At 37.6% G+C, this 22,095-nt stretch overlaps 1 protein-coding gene across 3 annotated transcripts in view; it reads left to right on the top strand.

Annotated features, from left to right (window-relative positions):
* The window catches only part of SATB2 (SATB homeobox 2), a 189,313-nt gene that overhangs the window by 15,755 nt on the left and 151,463 nt on the right, over positions 1-22,095 (top strand). For all 3 annotated transcript variants that reach the window (XM_037744524.1, XM_017545183.2, XM_017545182.2), the window contains one exon: positions 11,961-12,137. In XM_037744524.1, coding sequence (XP_037600452.1) covers positions 11,966-12,137 — 172 coding nt within the window. In that variant the 5' untranslated portion in view covers positions 11,961-11,965. The remainder of the gene's footprint in view (positions 1-11,960; positions 12,138-22,095) is intronic.

The raw sequence follows: 22,095 nt of genomic DNA, 5'->3' as shown, positions 1-22,095 counted from the left end.
ACCCAGATAAAGCCATTTTACAAGGGTAAATAAGGTGATCCTGACTTTTTCCTTCTCAAATGAATCTCTAGGTAATATTCAGCAAAACTAACTCTATTTACAGCCTCGTTCATATGGCAAGTTTGAGCCTTAAGCACATTTTTACTGCTTACTTAAAAACACCCCCCAAAACTGGTGCTTACCATTGAAAGTCTGCCAACACTGTTACAAATGGTCATTAATTCTCAAGAAACTTTGAGGAGAAAAAGAACTGTAGGAAAATGCTGTGACTTTAGTAAGAACCCTTTTGTTTTATGTGTATTTTTTGCCGCCATGGCAGAACTGGGGGCTGACCTGCATGTTCGGGGTTGATACTGAACACTCTCCTATGGAAATGTATAGAATTCCAATTAGCACAGGGTCAGAGCATAAATGTACCTCTTTTCACACTGTTCCAAGTGGTTAGTGGGAAACAAGCTGAAAAGTAATTCCCTTGGCCCCCCAATAAAAAGATTTATAGCAAAATAATTCTCAGCTTCATAATGGGACTGTTGTAGGTTTGTGTTTGATATTTGTAGGACTGAAATACAGTCCATGTACCCAAACTAAGCATTTATTGTAAACAAGTTAACTGCCAAGAGCTTATATTCTGTCAAACATAATTATATTGAAGATTGATGTATAGCTTGAAAGTGAGTTTGAGGGAGACAGTTCTTTTTAACCAAGGCAGGCTTCTGAGATGCAGCTCTCTTCTTCCTTTGCTAGAATGACTCAGTAAAGCCATCTTTCTCGCCGCCAGCCTCTCATATATAGAATAAACACAGGCTTGCTCTTTGAAAACATAGCTGTTTGTCGATCCTATTTGTGTTAACAAAATAAAGAAATGAACTTATAGAAACTGTCATGTTTAGTTTCTTTTATCATCTCCATCTAGATCTAGCAGTGATGGTGCCAAGATAAAATAGTAGCTCTTATCTCTTGGGTGATACTAGAGTTCACCCATAAACTTAAACGTATACTATTAAGTTAATCCCAAATGAAATTCTTTTCTCTTTCAATATGGAGTTTGAAAGAGTGTTTGACTTGTGTTTCTGTTATTTTGTACTGGGCTTGTCAGTATAGAACTGTTTTGAAACTGGCCTTCTAGGGGGAGGGACAACACCAATACCTTTATTTTGTGGTTCAGAAATTATTAATATTCTACGCTTAAATAATTTATGAACTGGGGATTCTGGGGAGAATGAAATTTTTTTGAGATTAAGGTGTTCATACCTGGAATTACTCCCAATCTAAAATGCTGCAGTAGTCTTCCAGGGTTTTTGCTTTGAGGCAGGTAGAATCTTACATTTTATTTAGGGTAAAGATTTCTTGCTTTTTTGTCCTGGGGAGAAATCACTTTAGGTTTTGATAACGCTTCTCAAAGGCAGAGAAAAGTGAAATAACTCTTTCTTTGGCTGGGTGATATCCTTTGGATAAACATATTCAGATGTACATAAGGTTTCCAAGAGATTTGTGTGCAGAGACTTCGATAGTCTCTTTAAAAAAATATTAATTTTAATATTTTATTTTGGAAATTTTATAAATTATAAAGAAGATGTATTAGAACCATAAAGTGAAAAAAATATATACTAGTTTTCTCTGTTCTGTTTTTCTGATTAATTTCTATAAATTGCACAGGTACTACATATATACTTAAAATATTTTGTCTGGGAAGTATTCTGTCAGACCCTGGTTTCCCTGCTCTGTAGGTTGGGTTTTATTAACTTGATCTGAGTCACAATAATAATATCCTACTTATTGCAAACCAGAGATCTCAGTCAGATCCCCTAAGGGGACTAGAGAATACACGCTATGGTTTCGGCTTTCTTGCTCTTTCTCCCTCCTGTTTTTTTTTTTTTTTTTTTTTTTTTTTCTTTTTTTTTTCAGTGTTAGCCTTTTCACCAGCTTGGTTGCTATTGCATCTTGATGGATGCATTTGTTGAATATAAGAATGAGAGTGGCTTTTAATGGCTGGGAAACGATGGTGGTAGTTGCCTGTCTGCCTAAGCTCGGCTTTGTGAAATCTGCATTCATTTCACAGTGTTACTTTCTACACGTCTATTAAATATCCATAAACGTTTTCTTATTTGAACTCCAAATATAGACAGTAGGATTTTCTTTTTGTGAGGGAGAAAGCCTTTTATTTTTTGCTATGAAAACTTTACTTTTCAGTTTTTTATTTGATAAAAATCTCTCCATTCTACTATGATTTCCTTTGAGGCTCTGCACCAGTGTTTGATCTCAATTTTTAATAATTTTTGTGAGTTAAATTCCCCAAAGAAAACATGCTTGTGCTATCAAATATTCCCACTAGAAATCTGGTTAGTCTTGTCTTATTGAGAGCTGAGCACTTGATTCCTTTATTAATTCCTTGCAAGAGGACCTCAGTACAGTTAACCTTTCCTTAACACTACACTGGAGAAATTAATCAAGGTGTTTTTTTTAATTGTTTGAATTAGAAAAAATAACATTTAGGGAGGCTCAAAACCTGAAGTAAATGTTAGTGTAGGGACAATTTTCATTGACTCCTTTTTTGACACATGGGACTCTGAGTTGTAAATAGCTTTTCCAGAGAGGATGATGAGTGAGGTGGGGAGGTGAATCGATCTCCACTTAAATACTATTTTCGACAGAGCAAGACTCTGTCTAAAAAAAAAAAAAAAACCCTCTCTGAAACCTCCAGAATGAAATTTTACTTAACAAAGGACAGAAACCCTGGTGTTCATAAATTATGGTAGAGTCATTTTTAACATGCGGTTGAGTCTGAGGACTTATATACATATATGCATTTTTAAACTATTGTAAAAAGAACCTGAAGAATTTACGCTTGAACTGAGGTTACTTCAATAACATGCCATACACTTGAACTTTTCTGTTATATTCGATTCAAGCTTGTATATCTTCCTTTTTTCGTTTGTATTTTTAAAAATTACTTATTTATTTTAGAGGTGTGTCTGGCTCTGTAACTCCGGCTGGAGTGCAGTGGCGAGATCATAGCTCGCTGTGCACTCGATCCTATTTGTGCACAGTGAGCCCTGAACTCCTGTAGCCTCAAACTCCTAAGCTCAAACCACCCTCCCACTTCAGCCTCCCAAGTAGCTGGGATTAATAGGCTCCGGCCATTGCCATGCTCTTTTGTCCTTATTATTATTTTTAATTCTAGGATCATTAAGCATTTTGTCTTTCTATAGTTACTAAATTTAGAAAAGATGCTGTAGTCCTTCAGTGCAGGGCATGGGTAGGACTGCCAGCAAGACCCTGGTGGCTCTAGGGTGTGTACAGAGCACAGTGCAGTGCACGACTTCGTTACGCACCCATCCATGTGATGCCCGTGGTGATATGACAACAAGTTCTGTCAACAGTGGTCATACACAGTGCTGTGGTCTGGCCAGCTTCCCCTGGACAACATGGAGCAAGCTCCTGCGTCCACTTGTGTGGACCATTTCCTAGAAAGCTTTCCTTGTCTGCTGATGCTGAGTGCAGTGCAATGGGGCCAGAGTGATATGGACGAGTTTGACAGCTAGGGAGACACTGCCTATTAATGGTGGTGATTAATAACTAACTGGAATTGGCATTTTGTTAAACTAAACCAACATTTATCTTGGACCTACTATATAGGTCAGGCTCGGGGTAGGAGGGGCGTGAGGGAGTAAAGAAGACTTATCTAAGTCCAGACCATGTTTGAGGAGGAAAGCGGTGGGTCTCTCCTCCACACCCACTAGAGCCTCGGCATTCCTGACATCATAGAATTTAGTTCCGTGGGTCAGGCTTGCTGTGGCGGAGTTCCCAGGTGTGGTTCAGGCTTTTTTTGTTTAGATAAGCTGCCACGAATTGCCTCCTGTATGCCTGTGAAATACTGTTTTGCAAACTGCCTGGCCAGCTTCATCTTCCCACTAAATTTCTGTAACAGGAGGATGTTTAGAGACCTAGAGTTTCTCCTTCAGCCCTCGGACCTGACTTTAGGTTGAATTGTGATTGCTTTGCCTGGGTTCAGGCCTGGAATCAGGTGTGGAAGGCCAGAACTCATTTTCCTTCCCTACCACTTGAGGCCCAGTTTGATCCTTTGGGGTGGTCAGTGTGACAGGACTAGCAACCACCCTCCCATCCTCCCCCTGGCCTATTTTTGTTTTTATTGTCCAAAGTTAAGATTGGCCTCAGGGGTTGCAAAGTAGTGTCTGGTTTTATTATTTCGTAATAAATAATAAAATTGAATAATAAATAATATGCTATTTATTATTTAGTTGGAGGTCTAATCCTGAGTTGCACCTGGGTTATGGATAAGTAACAAAATCGAATTATTGTATGTATGCCTCAGTTTGTGCTTAAGAGTAATTATGCTGGCCGGGTGCGGTGGCTCATGTCTGTAATCCCAGCACTTTGGGAGGCCGAGGTGGGTGGATCACCTGAGTTTGGGAGTTCAAGACCAGCTTGACCAACATGGAGAAACGTCTCTACTAAAAATACAAAATTAGCTGGGCTTGGTGGTGCATGCCTGTAATCCCAGCTACTGGGGAGGCTGAGGCAGGAGAATTGTTTGAACCCTGGAGGCAGAGTTGCTGGGAGCTGAGATTTCGCCATTGCACTGCACTTCAGCCTGAGCAGCAAGAGCAAAACGCTATCTCAAAAAAAAAAAAAAAAAAAAAAATAGTAATTATGATGCAGAGTTTGCCTTCCTCGTAATTGGAAAATTGATCTCCACCTGTAAACCCCCTAGAACTTCTGCAGCTGTCCTACCTCTGTCTAGGCTCCTGCTTCTTCTACAATAAGAGTTAAGAAAAAAACAAAACCAGCTAGAAAAACAAGTGAATTATTCGTTTTTCAGAGAATGTGTAGTTTATAAGCTGAGAACAGGGAGGAGCAGTGTTGAAAACTGGAGCAGTTGGGGGAGCCTAGAGGGCCTCTGGTCCACCTGTGGACCTGTGGGTGGCTCCCTTTGCATCCAAATGATTGCTCTTCCTTCTCAAAAAACAATTAGGAAAAATTTTTTTTCTACTGTGTCTTGTTATACTACCTGAAATTCCTTCCACGAGAAGCTTATTTGAAATAAAATGTATCTTTTACAATGAAGATCTAGCTGAGGAGATTAAGGAGGCCACTAAACCATTCAAGCAGTGTAGCAAGCATCTTTTAATCTATTAATCTCTGGAATTTTTGAGATTAGCCCCTGGAGGGAGTAGGAGGCTAGAGTGGAATGTGGAACCTGCAGCTGCCTTAGCCCAGGAGGCTGAGTGCCTCTGCTGAGTGCCGCGTAGAGGATAGCAGGGCCGCAAAGAGGACACTAGGAAGGACTTACTGCATCCCTTTTGGAAATTTTGCCTGGGACCCTAACAGGGAGGTGAAAGACACTCTATTAATTCTTTCTGGTTTTGGTCACAATTTTAGGTGCTCAGGCTTTTGTTCATTATTATTATTATTTTTGAGGCAGAATTTCGCGCTGTTGCCCAGGCTGGAATGCAGTGGTACGGTCTTGGCTCACTGCAATCTCTGCCTCCCAGGTTCAAGCCATTGTCCTGCCCTCAGCCTCCCAAGTAGCTGGGATTACAGGCACCCACGACCACACCCAACTAGTTTTTGTAGTTTTAGTAGAGATGGGGTTTCACCCTGTTGGCAGGCTGGTCTCAAACTCCTGACCTCAGGTGATCTGCCTGCCTCAGCATCCCAAAGTGCTAAAATTACAGGTGTGAGCCACTGTGACTGGCTTCTTTATTATTTTAGGGTGTAAAGAAGGGGCTAGACATTAATGTTGGCAAGCTACTTCTCTTCTTGTCTGTGACTCAGTATGTGTGTGTATGAATGTATCAGTGCACGAGAGAGAGTATATGAGGTTATAGAACAAGTAGTTATTTTGATTTTCTGGTAAATTTACAGTAAGAAAAAATATTAGCCATCCCTCATTTTTTCTCTCTCAGTCCTCTGGAAGACAGTTATTCACTCAGTTTTTGTGGTAACGATTTTTTCAGTGTTTCAAGCAGCTTGTTCTCTGGTACTTCAGGTTCATTTTTATACAAGGAAAAGATATGCAAGGCTCTGCCTTACAGTCTTCATAATCTCCAGTTAGCCCTCCGACCTTCTCAGGTGATAGAACTAGATATGGTGTAGGCCCTGTCTGCTGCCTTCCTTCCAGAGACAGATGGGCTTCAGGATTCCTTTGAAAGAAGGGAGGCGAAAGCCTAGCCTCCTCTCATCTCAGACTGGGTCCTGTCGTTCAGAAGTGCAGGTGGAATAGAAGACAAAGGGGCTAGGGAGGAGGCTGGAGACCATGCTGATTTACACTAGAGTATGACCATTCATGTGAGCCTTTCTTTCTTTGTGAATGATGGAAGGTCAGGAGCCCTCTTTGGTTCTCCCTCCATGCCTAGCATGGTTCCTGACACCTGGCAGGCAGAAAAGGTGAATTCACTTATGAGTAGCACAGGTCACCCATTGGACATAGCAAGTGGTAAAGGGTCATTTTTGGTTAGAAGCCAAGCCCTTAGATTTCAATGGGTGTGGATCTGGAGTGTTGTTTTCAGCCCTCAGGAAAGCAGCCTGCTTGGGATTTAGAGCTGGATAACCTGAACTCTTCTGCCCTTGCCTCACTGTGTTTCTTGGGGCATGTTACTTCTCTCGTAGTTTCAGTTTCCTAATTTATTAAATGAGAATAATGCTAACCCTGTCACAGGGTAAATGTGAGGAGAGGATAGAGGTGTGTATGTTAGATTATGTGATAATCTAGGAAGTGCAGTACAAAGCAGGGGTTTATTTCATGTCCTAACTTTGACGGAAGGCAGTTGAATTCTGTCACCTAGACGTCCTGCCACAGCTGCACCATTCATCTTTCATTGTTGAGTTTTAAACATTCAGAGCTTTCGCGAATACCTATTCCTCAGGTCACTTTCATAGCCAGTATTAACATTTCCTGAAGTCTGTTCTTTAAAATGAAGGGAAGGGAGAAAGAACTGTTTCCTAATAAAAGAAGTTGGATTAATATAGTTAGTAATGAAACAGCAGCCTGCAATTGCAGAGAAGGTAACACCTTGGATTTCGGAATTTAACCAAGAGTGCTTCTGTCTTCAGGACTCCTAAGATCTGCAACTCAGGAAAGATAGCTAAAGGGCTCACGACAGTCACACAATGGCCTACTGTCAGTTTGTGATAAATGTATCCTGTGCGAGAAAAACTTGTATATTGTTATTTGGCAGGTTCATTAGAACAGTGCTCTCTGATATTAATACAATATAAGCCACATGTATAATTTTATATTTTCTGGTAGCTAGACTAAAAGTTAAACAGGCAAAGCTAATTTTCATAGCATATTTTATTTAACTCAATATATCCAAGATATTATTTTAATATGCAGTTACTTTTTAAAAAACCTTCATGATGTATTTATTTTTATTTCTTTTTGTTATTAAGTCATTAAAATTTAATATGTATTTTATACTTATGGCACATCTCAATTTGAGACTAACTATGTTTCAAGTGCTCAATTGCTACATGAAGTTAGAGGCTACTATAATGCACAGGTAGTTTTACTGTGCTTTTAAAAAGGCATTTTCACCTTTTTTGCTATAGGGCATGCTAAACACTTCAAGCCATTGTCATTTGCATAATAGGTCATTCAGTGATTATTAGTATCCTCTTTATTCTGAAGAAATACCTTTTAGTTAGTATCAGGAACATTGATTACAGACCCTGAAAAGAATTACTGCTTAATTTTTTTCCTCTGTAAAATCGTATTAATACTGATTTTGAGAAAAAGGAAAATAAATAGATTCCATTGTTTGAGAGCTATCAGACAATTTAACTATATGATGTTGTTTAATCCTCACAACAGATATATGATGTAGATATTGTTTGCATTTTAGCTAGGAGGAATTTGAGCCTCAGAGAGGTCAGATGAACTACTCAAGGTCACACACAGGTAAAGAGGGACAGAGCCAGGACTTGACCCTGACCCGGTGCTGTTCATCACCACATCTAACCATTTTCCCACGTGTCTCAGTTCTCACAGCTGTTGCCATGAACAGCGGCAGTAACAATGGTTAACTCTTTATAAATTATACACACTTCTTCAGAAATAATGTCAGAATAAAAGTGACAATTTCAGTATCATCACTAATGACAGTTGGAAAAATGCATTTTTCTAGTGTAGAGAGAGTACCAGGCTTATTTTGCCTCTTTGACAACAGAATTCATCATTTATCCCAATTACTAGAACAACTCTTAATTTTTAGCAAATGGCTGAGGCCGAGCGCCTGTTCTCCAGATTAAACTACCTGCTTACCTCCTGCAATTGTAAAAGGCTTAGTAAGGCTTATAATCAAAAGGTTCAAAGTTCTCCACTAGATTATCTGAAAATGGGTCTGTGCTACAATAAAAAAAAATAATAATAATGTTGGAAGCTCAAGATATAGGGCTAGAGCAAGTTTTTCCTTGTTCTTCACCATTTCTAAATTTTGTTGAAGATGCATTTCATATCACTGAGGTTACCCCCCCTTCCAAAAAAAAGAAAATGCATTTCAGTTTTACATTTTTCTTTTATTGGAGCTTTTAAATTCTTCTCACTCTTAAATTATTTTCTGAAGTGCTTTTCAAGCACCTCCCTATCTTTCTATCCGTTGTCACTTTTTCTCTTTCTTTTTTTCTTCCTTCTTTTTGCCTGGGACGAGTTGTGGATAAAATGAACAAATCTCTGTCTCTTTCTCTCTCTGCAGATATTTTTACTCATCCTTTTACAGTTTGCTTCCCTTAGGGATTTCCAGTTTTTAAAGGCTTTTTAAACTTATGCCTTAATTTTCTTCTTTCTGCACTTGAACTCAGTCATACTATTTTACTATTTTTCATTTCTCTTGTTATTGTCACTAGCAGTTACATCTATTTTTCCTCCTTTTTTCTTCTTTTGTAAAAATTGCATTTCATTATAAAAACCATAATTGTTTAGATGGGTCAAATTCTAGTAAGAAGGTAAATTTTTTAAAATATAAGCTCTTTATGATATTCTTCAGTGTCTCATATATATGCGCTGCATAACAAACCCTATTATCAGACATTCCTCATTAATACTGTTTTATAAATGACCACAAAGCACCCCCCTGCTTTTTTTAAATAAGTGTTGCCAGTGGAGGATTGGTGCATGCTTTCTGTAAGAAGCTATTACTGATGTGTCAGCTAACAATTGCTTTCTTCAATCACTGAAGCAAAATGTTTAGGAACTATTTAAGTAATTGACAATTATAAGTCCCTACATGTTATAGGTCCCTGTGCTTTCATGTCGTATTTCATATCTAACTGGTTGAATAGTTAATATTATTTTTAAAAGTTAATAGGGTCTTAAGTTTTTCAGTTGACCATAGACTTGAGAAAGATTTATAGTTTCTAAATAATGGAGACATGATAGCTTATGGAGCAATTGGATTCATTTAAAGATCTTATCTGTGATTCCCAGATGTATGACACTCAGATATTGACATTAGGAATTGCACATGGATTTTCAGCATTGACACTTATGTACACACAGGTATTAGTGGTGGAGTAGCTTATGGCACCATGGACTATATGGCCCTATGTGTGCATATGCTTAAATAATTAGAATTAAAAATCTACCTACTTCCTTGGACAAAGATTATATGCCAGCATGTAAGAGTTAAAAGCTCTAAATGGGGGCTATTCCTTGCTGGTACGGACTCTCATGAATGAGTCCTATAAAATGCCATTATGCTTGAGTGGGAAGGTTTTACAGCACCTTCAACTACATTGAGGGCAGCAGTCATATAAGACTTGTTCTTACTTGTATCCCTGGAGCCACCTGGCACATAGTAGGCATTCAGTGGATAAATGAATGACTACAAAGGTAATTTGGGGCTGGGTGCAGTGGCTCACACCTTCGATCCCAGTACTTTGGGAGACCAAGGAGGGTGGATCACCTGAGGTTAGGAGTTCGAGACCAGCCAGGCCAAGATGGCGAAACCCTGTCTCTACCAAAAGTACAAAAATAGTCGGGCATGGTGGTAGGTGCCTGTAATCCCAGCTACTCAGGAGACTGAGGCAGGAGAATCGCTTGAACCCAGGAGGCGAAGGTTGCAGTGAGCCGAGATTTCAACACTGTACTCCAGCCTGGGCTACAAGAGCGAGACTGTCTCAAAAAGAAAAAGAAAAGATAATTTGGAAGAAATCTAATTTATATTATTTGCTACATATCCTATATGGTTTTTTTTTTTTTTTTTGGAATAAACTTGCTATAAATAAATAAGGATTTCATCTAGCAGTAATGGTCACAATGAAAAAAATGTGTCTTGCTAGGCATTGTGTGGCTGTCCTAAATCTTCTTCTTTGTCTAAAAAATCAGTCTGCTCCACCTGTATCTTATATTTTTAAATAAATCTACACCATGGAGAGTGTATTTGCTTTAGACAATAATGCTGCTTTCTTGTTCTCAGCAGTGAACACTGAGTCAATAGTTGTCTTGTATGATATGGTTTGACTTGTTAGACTGTTGTGCAGTCTTAATAATAATTACCATGATCTTTAATGATAACAATTCTTAATGAATATTATTATTGTTAATAAGATTATATTTAATAATTATACCCAATACTTATTATCTTTAATAATAATAATTAGCACATGGGAACCAGTTGCACCAATGCATTATCTTTAGAACAAAAACCTCAATCTGTGACCCAGTAGTTTGTAGAGCATCTGCTCCCACCCTCGGCTTTCCAGATCAGAGTGAGTCAGGAGGCTTCTAGGGTTGAGGCCACAGGGAGTGGGCTCTGAAAAACTCCTATGCATTCTCTGTGTCAGGGACCATATTTCCATATAGTCATTTCACACAAAGGTCTTCTTTTTGTTGTGAATACCTTCACCATGGCCATGTAACTTTTATCTCCCCTGTCTGCCTGCTCACCCATCCTTCATAACTTTTAATTTTTCTTGCACAAAAAGAAGACCTGTAACATACTAATCTGTGCAAATCACATTAGGCAGGGTCCATGTTTATTACTTGTATGTTGATAAAACTTTGATCTTCTTCTGCCTTGGTTATGTTTAGATTTAAGTGCCTGTATGACTTTTTTTAAAAATAAAAAACAGTTTTAAAAAATCCTTGGTGAATTAAACATTTTTTAGCTTTTCACACTTTGATACAAAGCAGAGAAATATTTCAGTGACAACAGATTTCAACAGATTTTCAACTAGACTAATTTGCTTTATTCTTTAGGGTAGTTTACTTCTTTTCTCTGAAAGCACAAGAAAAGATCTTCCCTTTCCAGTAGTAAATGATGTTAATGTAGAAATAATTTTACATAGGCACACTTTTACATTTGGATGTATATTTTGATATAAATTAAATGTAAGTTAAGACGTTTATGATCATGTTATTTTTAGGCTAGTTGATAACCTATTTACTAGGATTTAAAAAAAAAACATATAAGAGGGACTTATTTTAAATTTCTATTGACTTTTTTATATTCACGTAACAGCTTAGGTCCTAAAATCAAATATACCTTTTTAGTAAGAAGGAGCTAGGAGCTTTGAAGTATATTACTTTTACATTTAAAAGTAATATATTTATTATAACTGGAAGCTTTGAAATGTATTTCTAGACAAGAGCAGATCTGATCTGAAAATACTAGTGCTAACAGTTAATGATGAAACTATAGACATTAAAGAATCTAGTATCTGTAAGGTCACCTTCGTCTCACCTATGTATCAGGACACCTCTGGTTGGTGGAAATGACTGGAATCTAAGGGCTTCTGCTGCTGCCCCGGGCAATTCTGTAATAATAAGGGGGAAAACCCACAGCTTTCCATTAGGCTGATATGACTAAGAGGCTTGTTTAATCTAAACCACTGTCGATCACAGATGAGTGATTTTTATAACTGTCGCTTCCCTTCTCATCATGGTGATTGAGATTTGCTTTGTAATGTTTGTGTTTTGCTCTTGAATTTTGTCCCTTCAGGTTTGATGATTCCTGTCTTTTGTGTCGTGGAGCAGTTGGACGGCTCTCTTGAATATGACAACAGAGAAGAACACGCTGAGTTTGTCCTGGTGCGGAAAGATGTGCTTTTTAGCCAGCTGGTGGAGACTGCGCTCCTGGCCCTGGGGTATTCTCATAGCTCTGCCGCTCAGGCCCAAGGTATTAATGCCTCTCCCCTCTCCTCCCAAGTCTCTTGTGTGTCATAATTTGAGGAAGAATATGTTTTCTGAAATAGTTCTCCAAACAAAGGTTGAAGGAGAATTTTCAGATTTAGCATTTCCTAGTGAGCAGCAGAATATTTCTTGTAGAAGGTCTTGTTTCTTGTTTTCTTGTTGTTTTTTTGGGAAGCATTTGACCAGCACTTCTAGAGCCTCAAAATCAACTTGCATTTCAAAGTGATCGTAGCTTTTTTGCATTCATAACACTGTTATTTTCTCTAAGTTAGGGCCAGTCCTGAGATATTTAACTCCTGACTTATCCAAACTTGTAATACATGATGTATAAAGCATTCAGTTTTCGAAATTTACTTATTGCTTTGGGCCTGTGGCTTCTGCACTTTGTGATATGCTTTTAATTGAACAGAAAAAAATGGATGCCTCTTATCCTTTTGTATCTTTGAAAACTGTTTTGTAGTTTTGATGTGGTCCATTCAATTAAAAAATATTGCAGTGTCTTTATGATCAATCCTTTCACTTTTTAATTAAATATTAAAATTGCATCATTATTTCAGTACGTATTATACAATACTGGGGAGCCCACTGTGAGCTCCTGTTGTTTCATTTTGAAGTATAGCCCATTGTTCTTTCATGCCAAAGAATTAACAAAACAAATAACAACAAAAATTACCCCCAAACCTTAAGTAATGGAAAAAAAAAAATTGATCTAATGGAATGTTCTTGATTTTTCAGCTGAAATGATTGAATTGTATAGTATTCTTTATGATTATGGTTATAACTAAAGGAGAGAAATTCATAACTTCCAGATCTTAGTTGATATATTAATGTCCTATATTCCTATCTTTAGTTAACATTTGTGAATGTGCCAAGGATTTTCGCTGTTTTTTTAAAATGAGTTTCTCTTCATATCATTCCTAAGAACTATCAGTCAGAGCCTCATTTGTACCAATAAGGATACTATGAGAGATTAAAATTAAATATTGATATGAAGTCACAAGTGTGCTGACCAAGGCATTTAAATTCCCAAGGTATTTAATTTGATTCTGTAAGTAGATTAGTGCTTTTTAAGAAATATTTTAAAGTATTTAAGTTATACTTTAGTTCTATCAAGAAAGCAGCCTAATAGAAATTAGGAATGTTTTCTTAGAGCAGGTAGTACCCTACGAGTTATTGTGAATCCCAGCGCAGTCTGAATCCAAGCGCTGGCCAGGCTGGGCACAGTGGTGTAGCTGAATCATAGAGTCCAGTGCTCTCAAAGCAGCCTGATAAAGGATGATTCATTTCCTTTTTCCAATGACTTTCCTTCTTGTGTGAGGAATATTCACGATTTGATCCTGAGCAAATTGCATACTGGGCACCATTGCTTTTATGTCATGCTATGTACCTAAATGAAATAAAAGAATCTCCCTTCCCTTCCCCCCACAAACTTTTCATGCCACTTTAGGGATATTTTTCTCTGAATGTAAAGGTCATTGTATCCCACTGCTTGCACCCTGGTGTGCCAGCTTCCTGTTTGACAGGGCCATCCATCTCAGTTAGCACAGCCGTTCAGTGCGTAGCGAGCTCACATGTGGAACACAGAGCACTAAGTGGCCAAGATTTGATTCTTGGCACATGCTAAGGGAAGGGGCTCTCAGGAAATTTGCACTAGGGAGCCACACTATTCCTTTCAGGGATTTGGACTGAGAATTCTACTCACCAAGGTGAGATATACGAGCAATAAATGTCATCTACAGTGGAGGATTATTAAACAGGGGACAAGTCAAAAGTGATATTTGCTTCCTCAAGGTTTTTGAATATTAAGGCTAAAATGCTATTATACTTTTTATAAGTTGAATCAATATTCTTAAGGTGCTCTAGAGTACAGATATACTTTATTTTGTAGGAAAGCATAGGTTTTATCACTCGGTCTTGTACTGTAATCTCACAAAGAAAATAAATCACAGTTTGTTTTAAATTAGGCTTTTGATCTCTGTTTTGGGGAAATGGAAAAACTTAGAATTGTGTACTTTGAAATGAAAGTATTAGATCATTGTCTTCATTCAGATCATGAAAAGTATGCTGTTTGCTGCATGTGTGTTATAGACCAAATAGTATGCATGATTAGACAGGTAATTCACATGCTGGACAAACAGCAGCATGCGAGAAGGATAGCAAAGAGGTAGAACAAAATATGACTTGATGACTGAAGGCATGAGGTTTTATGGGGGTAGTTTTCTTTTCGTTTTTGTTTGGCTTTGTTGTTTGTTTCATGTTTATATAATTCCTCCATGATGGGGGAGTCATTGAGGGGACATCCTAGCAAATCCATTTCCAGCAAAGAAACTGCAGTGTTCTTGAATCTCTTTTTCCTATGCTGGAAAAGTTGGGCAGAACTAAGCTGCAAGGATAGTGGGTTGCTTTAGCCATTTTGAAAATCTAGGCTCTTGAAACATGATTTTTCATTTTGATGTGACCAGAAAAGAGTTTCAGTAATTGAATTGGAAGAGTATTTCAGATTGACTGTAAAGGAGGAAATACATTAGCAATGTCATTATTTGGAATAGTCCTCAAGTCCCAATGACAAGGCAGCGGGTCCATGCTCTTGTGAACACAGGATAGTCAATTTCTTTTTCTAAAAGGGTATTCCCCCAGGTGAGTTGAGTAATTTTTATTAAGAAAGAATATTTGCTTCTGAAGAATGATAGGAATTCTACTAAAATGGAGTTTAGGGATTTCTTTTCCTGTGTTAAAAGTAACCTTTATTTGAAGGCTGGATATTAGAACCCAAGAGAGAATAATGTGAAAGATATTGTCATATACCATGGGAACTGTCTTTCTAGCTGACCCATACCCTCCATTTCCCAACATACATACTGTTAACTCTGATTCTCAAGGATATGAAATGCAGGATTCATCAGACTTGCTGTTTTGCATATGTAGAAAGCCGAAAGCTGGCAGGCCCTTTGCTTATACCAGAATAGGTAGACTAAGGTCTAATAAATGGCAAGCACACTTTACACTGTATGTATGATGGGCTGTGAGTCCATGTCTCTGCATTAAAAGTCTTTTGAAAAAGGCACGTTAATCCAGGGTACTGCTTCTTCACTGGGAACTGCCTCACTCCCAACTTAAAACTCATCACTCGCTTTACTATTCTTTCTTCTTTCCTTTTCGTCCTTTCAGTTCTTCCCCATAAGGCTTTTGGCAGTAACCATAGAACTCCCCACACTGTCCAGAGCCCACTGGTTGAGTAGCTATTCATACTTGCCAATGTAAATGGTGGGCTTTGGGAGGCAGCTGTGATGGCAAGATGGGGCCTCACTGTGTTTGTTTGAGTTAATTTGTAAGTGGGTGTTTTATCTCTCCCCTGCTTTCTGTTAATTTTAAAATAAATTTTAAAATGGACTGTTGATCAGGCAATTAAATTTAATTAACTAATTAATTAATTTTTGAGATGGAGTCTTGCTCTGTTGTCCAGGCTGGAGTGCAGTGGCACAATCTTGGCTCACTGCAACCTCCGCCTCGAGGGTTCAAGCAGTTCTCCTGCCTCAGCCTTCCAAGTAGCTGAGATTACAGGTGCCTGCAATCATGTCTGGCTAATTTTTGTATTTTTAGTAAAGACAGAGTTTCACCATATTGGCCAGGCTGGTCTCAAACTCCTGATCTCAGGTGATCCGCCCACCTTGGCCTCCCAAAGTGCTGGGATTATAGACGTGAGCCACCGTGCCAGGCTGACAATTTTATTTTAAAACAAAGAAGCAATAATCCTGTTTAGCAAATAAAGAAGCAAAAATCCTTTCTCAGTGGATTTTTTTAAGGTCAAAATTATGGGTTCAAGAAGGGGCATATTAATTGCCACTATTTCTTATTTACATTGGAGTCAATTTAAATGTTTCTAAAACACAGAAAAAAATGTATTCAATAGCTGGGCGCGGTGGCTCACGCCTGTAATCCCAACACTTTGGGAGGCTGAGGCGGGTGGATCACAAGGTCAAGGGATCTAGACCATCCTGGCCAACATGGTGAAACCCCATCTCTACTAAAAAATACAAAAATTAGCTGGGTGTGGTGGCGTGCACCTGTAGTCCCAGCTACTCGGGAGGCTGAGGCAGGAAAATTGCTTGAACCCAGGAGGCGGAGATTGCAGTGAGCCAAGATTGTGCCACTGCACTCCAGCCTGGAGACAGCAAGACTCCATCTCAAAAAAAAAATATATATATATATATTTAATAAATGTTATGTGAATCAAGCAGGGTGCTAAGCATATTCTCAATGATATAAAATTCCACATATATGCATAGAACAAAGACAAAGGCAGTGTATTAAAATAATCAACAGAGTAGTTGATGGGATTATGTGGGATTTTCTTCTTTTTCTAATCAGAAAAAAAATGTAAATATGAAATTTTACTTCCTCCATGAATTCTTAAATGGGAAGATAATTATGTTTATCTTATTCCCCAATTTTGAGAAGCTGTTCACTTTATCCCTAATTTATCCATAAATGTGAAAATTTATACATGACACAGAACATTTCTGTTTTTTCAGTGGAGGATTAAAAAAAGAATCAATAAATCATTAATGAGCCCTTGTGATGTATACACCAAGGGATTTCTTAAGTTGGTTTTTTTTTTTTTTTTTTTTTAACAGAGTCTTGATGTGTATGTGTATCTCAGTCTGCAGTGCAATGGCACAATCATGGCTTACTGCAGCCTTGAACTTTTGGGCTCAAGCAATCCTCCTGCCTCAGCCTCCTGAGTAGCTGGGTGGCCATGCCACCATGCCCACCCTAATTTTTACTTTATATTTTGTAGAGACGAAGTATCCTTATGTTGCCTCAGGTAATGATTCTCCTGCTTCAGCCTCCCAAAGTGTTAGGATTAAAGGTGTGAGCCCCTATGCCCAGGCAATTCTTAGAGCTTTGAAATAGTGCAAGGTAACAACTGAGCAATTACTACATGTTGGGCACTATTGTAAGAGATTTTTATGTACTAATTCCTTTAATTCTCATAACAGACATTTGAAGCAAGTTATCATACATTTCCCATTTCACAGAAGAGAAAACTGAGGCAAAGAAAGGTGGGGGGAATAACTTTCCCTGGGGCACAGGCTGGTGGGTTGAAGAGCTGGAATCTGAAGTCCATTGATTTGCCTCTAGAGTCAAGGTCCTTAACCACAGAGCTGTCCTGTGATCAGTTTGATTGCCAGCACTTGCTCTTTGCTTTTGGACACAAGCCCTGAAAGTTAGGACTTTTTAGATTAGGTGGTTACTAAATACATGCTGATTATATATATTTGATAATGATGTTTATAGATTTCATTTCTGTGATGAAATATATCACTTTTTTTTTAAAGTAAAATATATACTTTTTTGAAGTAAAAGAGACAGACTTCATTCATTACAATTTAAAAGCAAACAAAAAGCCAAACCTTACAGAATTGTCATGTACTGAAGCCAACTTCTAAAACTAAATACTTGTAGAGGGCCTGTAGTAGGTTGAACATTTCAAAGACATAATTCTTGCTTATGTGATCAAAATGAGTCCTGATATAAAAATAGAAAATATTTCTAATCCAGTAGTTTCTTTTGAAACTTACAGATGTTTTGTCAGTGTTGATCTGAACCTCATCTGCTTGAAGGCACTGTATGTAGAAAGAAGAATTTCCATCTATGAACTGGAAACAATGACAATAAGAAAAAGATTTAAAACCAAAATGCCAAGGATATTTTTATAAAAAATGAATGCTTTTATTATTATCACTTTATTCATTTATTTATTATGTATTTTTCAATGTACTATCTCTTTACAATGTACTATGGGAAGATCTTTACATAGAAGCTACTTCTAAGGCAAATTTTATTGTTAGAAATGAATACTCTTTCAGTTTAAATTGTTTAGTGCTTGATTTCAGTTTAAATTGTTCAGTGCTTGAAATGCTCTGCTCTTAATTCTTCAAAAACATTTTTTATGGAAACATGCAACATATACAAATTCAAGAGACTTATGTATTAAATATTCATGAACTCCTCATCTAGGATCAACAATTAGAAATTCATGGCCAATCCTGTCTCATCTCTGTCCCTACCCATTTCTCACCCCCTCCCCCACTGGTTATTTCAAAGTATATCATAGACTTTATATTTTATCCATAAATATTTTAATAAATATCTCTACAAGATAAAGACTCTCTTAGAAAGCATAAACTACAATACTATCGTAACTCCTAAAAAAAGGTAATTCTTTAATTTCACTTTCAGTAAATATTCAAATTTTCTTAATCATTTTATAATTTTTTTAGTGTTGGCTTATTCAAATTAGGAGCCATACCAATCTATACGTTGCACTTGGTTGATGTGGCTCTTAAATTTCTTTTGACTCTATAGGTTATCTATTCTCTTACACTTAAAAAAATTCTTTTCTGAAACTTAGGTTTGCTGCTTTAATTCAGTTATTTTTGTTTGCTAAACTTAATGACAATCCTAGTCGTATAAATTCCTTCAAATACTGTGATTTCAAAAAAACAGTGGCTGTACATGATAACGCATTCCTGTCATCTCAGCACTTTGGGAGGCAGAGGCAGGAAGATCACTTGAGGTTAGGGATTTGAGACCAGCCTGGTCAACATAGCGAAACCCCGTCTCTGCTAAAAATACAAAAATTATCTGGGCATGGTGGTGGGTGCCTGTAATCAATCCCAGATACTCAGGAGGCTGAGGCCGGAGAATCACTTGAACTCAGCAGGCAGAGATTGCAGTGAGCTGAGGTTGAGATCGTGCCACTGCAGTCTATCCTGGGCAACAGAGTGAGACAGAGTCTCGCTATAGATAGATAGATAGATAGATAGATAGATAGATAGATAGATAGATAATAAGCGCAGTCATAATCTTGGTAAGAAATTCAGAAATTCGCCCTTTTTTTTGAGAGAGAGAATGGTTAAAAAATTATACAGTATATATTTTGTCTGAGGCCAAAAAGTTTTTCATGTTCTGAAAGTTTGACATTTTTCCTATTGAAAATGTTTAAAATGGGCTGGATGAGGTGGCTCACGCCTGTAATCCTTTGGGAGGCCGAAGCGGTGGATCACCAGAAGTCAGGAGTTCGAGACCAGCCTGGCCAACATGAAGAAACCCTGTCTCTACTAAAAACAAGAAATTAGCTGGGCGTGGTGGCATGTACCTGTAACCCCAGCTACCTGAGAGGCTGAGACAGGAGAATCACTTGAGCCTGGGAGGAGGAGGTTGCGGTAAGCTGAGATCGTGCCACTGCACTGCAGTCTGGATGACAGAGCGAGACTGTGTCTCAAAAAGAAAAAAAAAAAAATGTTTAAAATGATTTTATTTTGTCTCACTTTCTCTATTTCTTCCTTTCACTCTCTTTCTTTTCCCTACTTCTCCTTCTTTAATTAAGCACTAAATGTTTGGGACACTTTCAGCAGGTTTTTCTTTATAAGGGCAATGTTGAAAAAAGATACATATTTAGAAATTTTAGACCTTGGAGCAAACTTTTAACAGACAAGCTGCGTTTAAAAACATTCTGTGGCTCCCTAAAGAGAGCTGAAAATGTTACCCCAAATTACTATTAACCATGTCTCAGCCTTCATTAGAGCTTGATCGGCCACAATGTAAAACACTGATTTGGAGGACACAATTCTTCAACAGACCCCCTGCTCTCTACTCCTCCCCTGCTACATAAAATTAAATATTCATTCATATGTGTGTGTGCACATATGCATGTTCATATGCACACAGTGAAACCTGAAACACTAATTAAATGCCAACGTTAAAATAATGTTCACCTTATTTCCTCATCCCAATACATAGTTAAGATTGAATATCTCATATAATATTTATGATTCTGTATTCCTTATATTTATTTATGTTGGCATAAATATGTATTTAACATATATAGATATATAATTATGGCTCACATGAGGTCAGCAGATGGAAATATTGTTTATATGTAAATTTGTAGGGGGTGAAGGCTCTATCACAACTTGATTTTCGAGATGCCTAGCAGTTGACTACGTAGTGCTTGATTAAGGCTGTTTAGGGCAAGGAATGAATCAGTGATCTTACTTATCTTTGACCTTGCAATTTCTACTAGAATGCTCATTTAAGAAAATCCTATCAGTGGAAATAATTCATTTTAAAAATCTAGCTCATTATTTTCTACACGATGAGGAAAGTATTTATCAGTGTTTTCAGTTGTCTGTTTTGTTTGGCATAATAGGCCATGGTAGCAATTAACTTTGGTATATTTTTTAAACTGCCTAAAGTCCTTCTTCTCCAGAGCTTAGGCATTAATGCCCATTATTTGGAGCGGACTGGTCATCTGAGGCATTCATGTAAAATGATCCAGGTTAAACAGACTGACCCATAGATATAAACAACCTTCATTTAATAATGAAGATATGTCCCATTAAAATATATAGCTTCTAGGAGTTTCAAGTGTAAAACCTAGAGCCTAAAATTGGTGATACTTTGGTGTGATATATATCACATTTAATTTTTTATTGTTTCCCTTTAAAGCATAACTGTCTTTTACTAATTTATAGATTTTTAAATGCAAAATAGAGTTGTTTGCTGAATACCTAGGTCTGTTTGTGCTTTATGAAGATGCAGTACAGATTTCGTTGAAGGAACTGATTTGGTAAAAAAGCACATTCATTAAAGCACTTAAATTTTTCAATAGTGCTGTTAACTCTTTGGGTACAACCTTTACATTTAAAGCTCTCCATTGATATAGCTCTTAGTTTTGATGCTATACCATTATATTCCTACTCTAAGTAAAGTCTATTTTAGCATTCATAGTGGACAGTAAGAAAGTCTTGGCCATAGAGCATTTTATAATATTAAAATGCTTTTTAAGAAATTCCTTGCCTCCTATTTTGTCTTTGTTTCCTTTGGAAAAGATTTCTCATCGTCTGAATCTTGTAATTTCAGTTAATTCTTTACAGAATTGTGAAATTTCAGAATTGTAGGCCTTTCACTTTATATTTTAGTGTACATTTTACATTTTAATACTTTGTCCAAACTTTTCTGGATCCAGTGTTACTGTATTTTCACATTAGTATGGAATCCTAGTTCTATAACAATTCATTTATTTCTTTAGTATCAGTAAGTGCTCAATTTATTTATTACTTAGTTCAAATAGCTTGGCTTATAAGTGGGACCCAGAACTGTTAGGGACTTCCTCTGTGTTCAGTGTGACAGAAGAGCTCCGTGGTGTTTTTGAGAGGCAAGGGTGAAAAGTGAGCGTCCTGCTGTCTGTTTGGTCACACGTGGGCACCTGGGTTTGGTTTCCCAGGTGCCAGATAGATTTTGCATGACTGTGATGAGCATTTAAAACCCAGCCCTCTGAAATGCAGGTTTCTTTTGATGGCAGCTTTGAGAGCTCTAAAGGGTCTTAAGTTAAGGCTCTAGAGCATGTGCCACTTGCGTGCTCAAAAGCAGTAACTGGCAAAATTGTTTGCGTATCAATGAGAGAAAACACAGAGGTTCTTCCTCTATCCATCTGCCTCTTTTTGGTTTGAAGAAATATCACTCAAGACAGAGCAGCAAATCTGTGCTGCTATTTTACAAGCTCGTTACTCAGGTTAGAAAAGATTGCTGTAGGCTATATGCAAATCAGACAGCACCGAGATGCCCCTCAGCTTCCAGCTTGCTCTCTTCTGAGAGATGTTTCCAAGGTATTCTGTCAGTTTTATAAATCAGAGAATAGGATGCTGAAAAGCTCCTAGAACATTTAAGACCCCTGCCCTCAATGATTTAGCTGCTCAGGTCTAATAATCTCCCAGGTAAAAGCTTACCGTCATGGGAGCTGAGCTAAAAGGACAGCCTGTTGTTGATTGAAAGCCCTCATCAGCCTTACCAACTTCAAAGGGTGGTTCTTCTTGAGAATCTATGCTCTAGAGCTGTGGTAATAAACAATTCTGTCTTGTTTTATTACTATGAATACA

This window comes from Cebus imitator, unplaced genomic scaffold (genome assembly GCF_001604975.1).
Source record: "Cebus imitator isolate Cc_AM_T3 unplaced genomic scaffold, Cebus_imitator-1.0 Scaffold178, whole genome shotgun sequence".
Taxonomy (NCBI): Eukaryota; Metazoa; Chordata; class Mammalia; order Primates; family Cebidae; genus Cebus; species Cebus imitator.
Note: the sequence above shows the minus strand (reverse complement) of the source record. Positions and strands in the feature narration are given on the sequence as shown.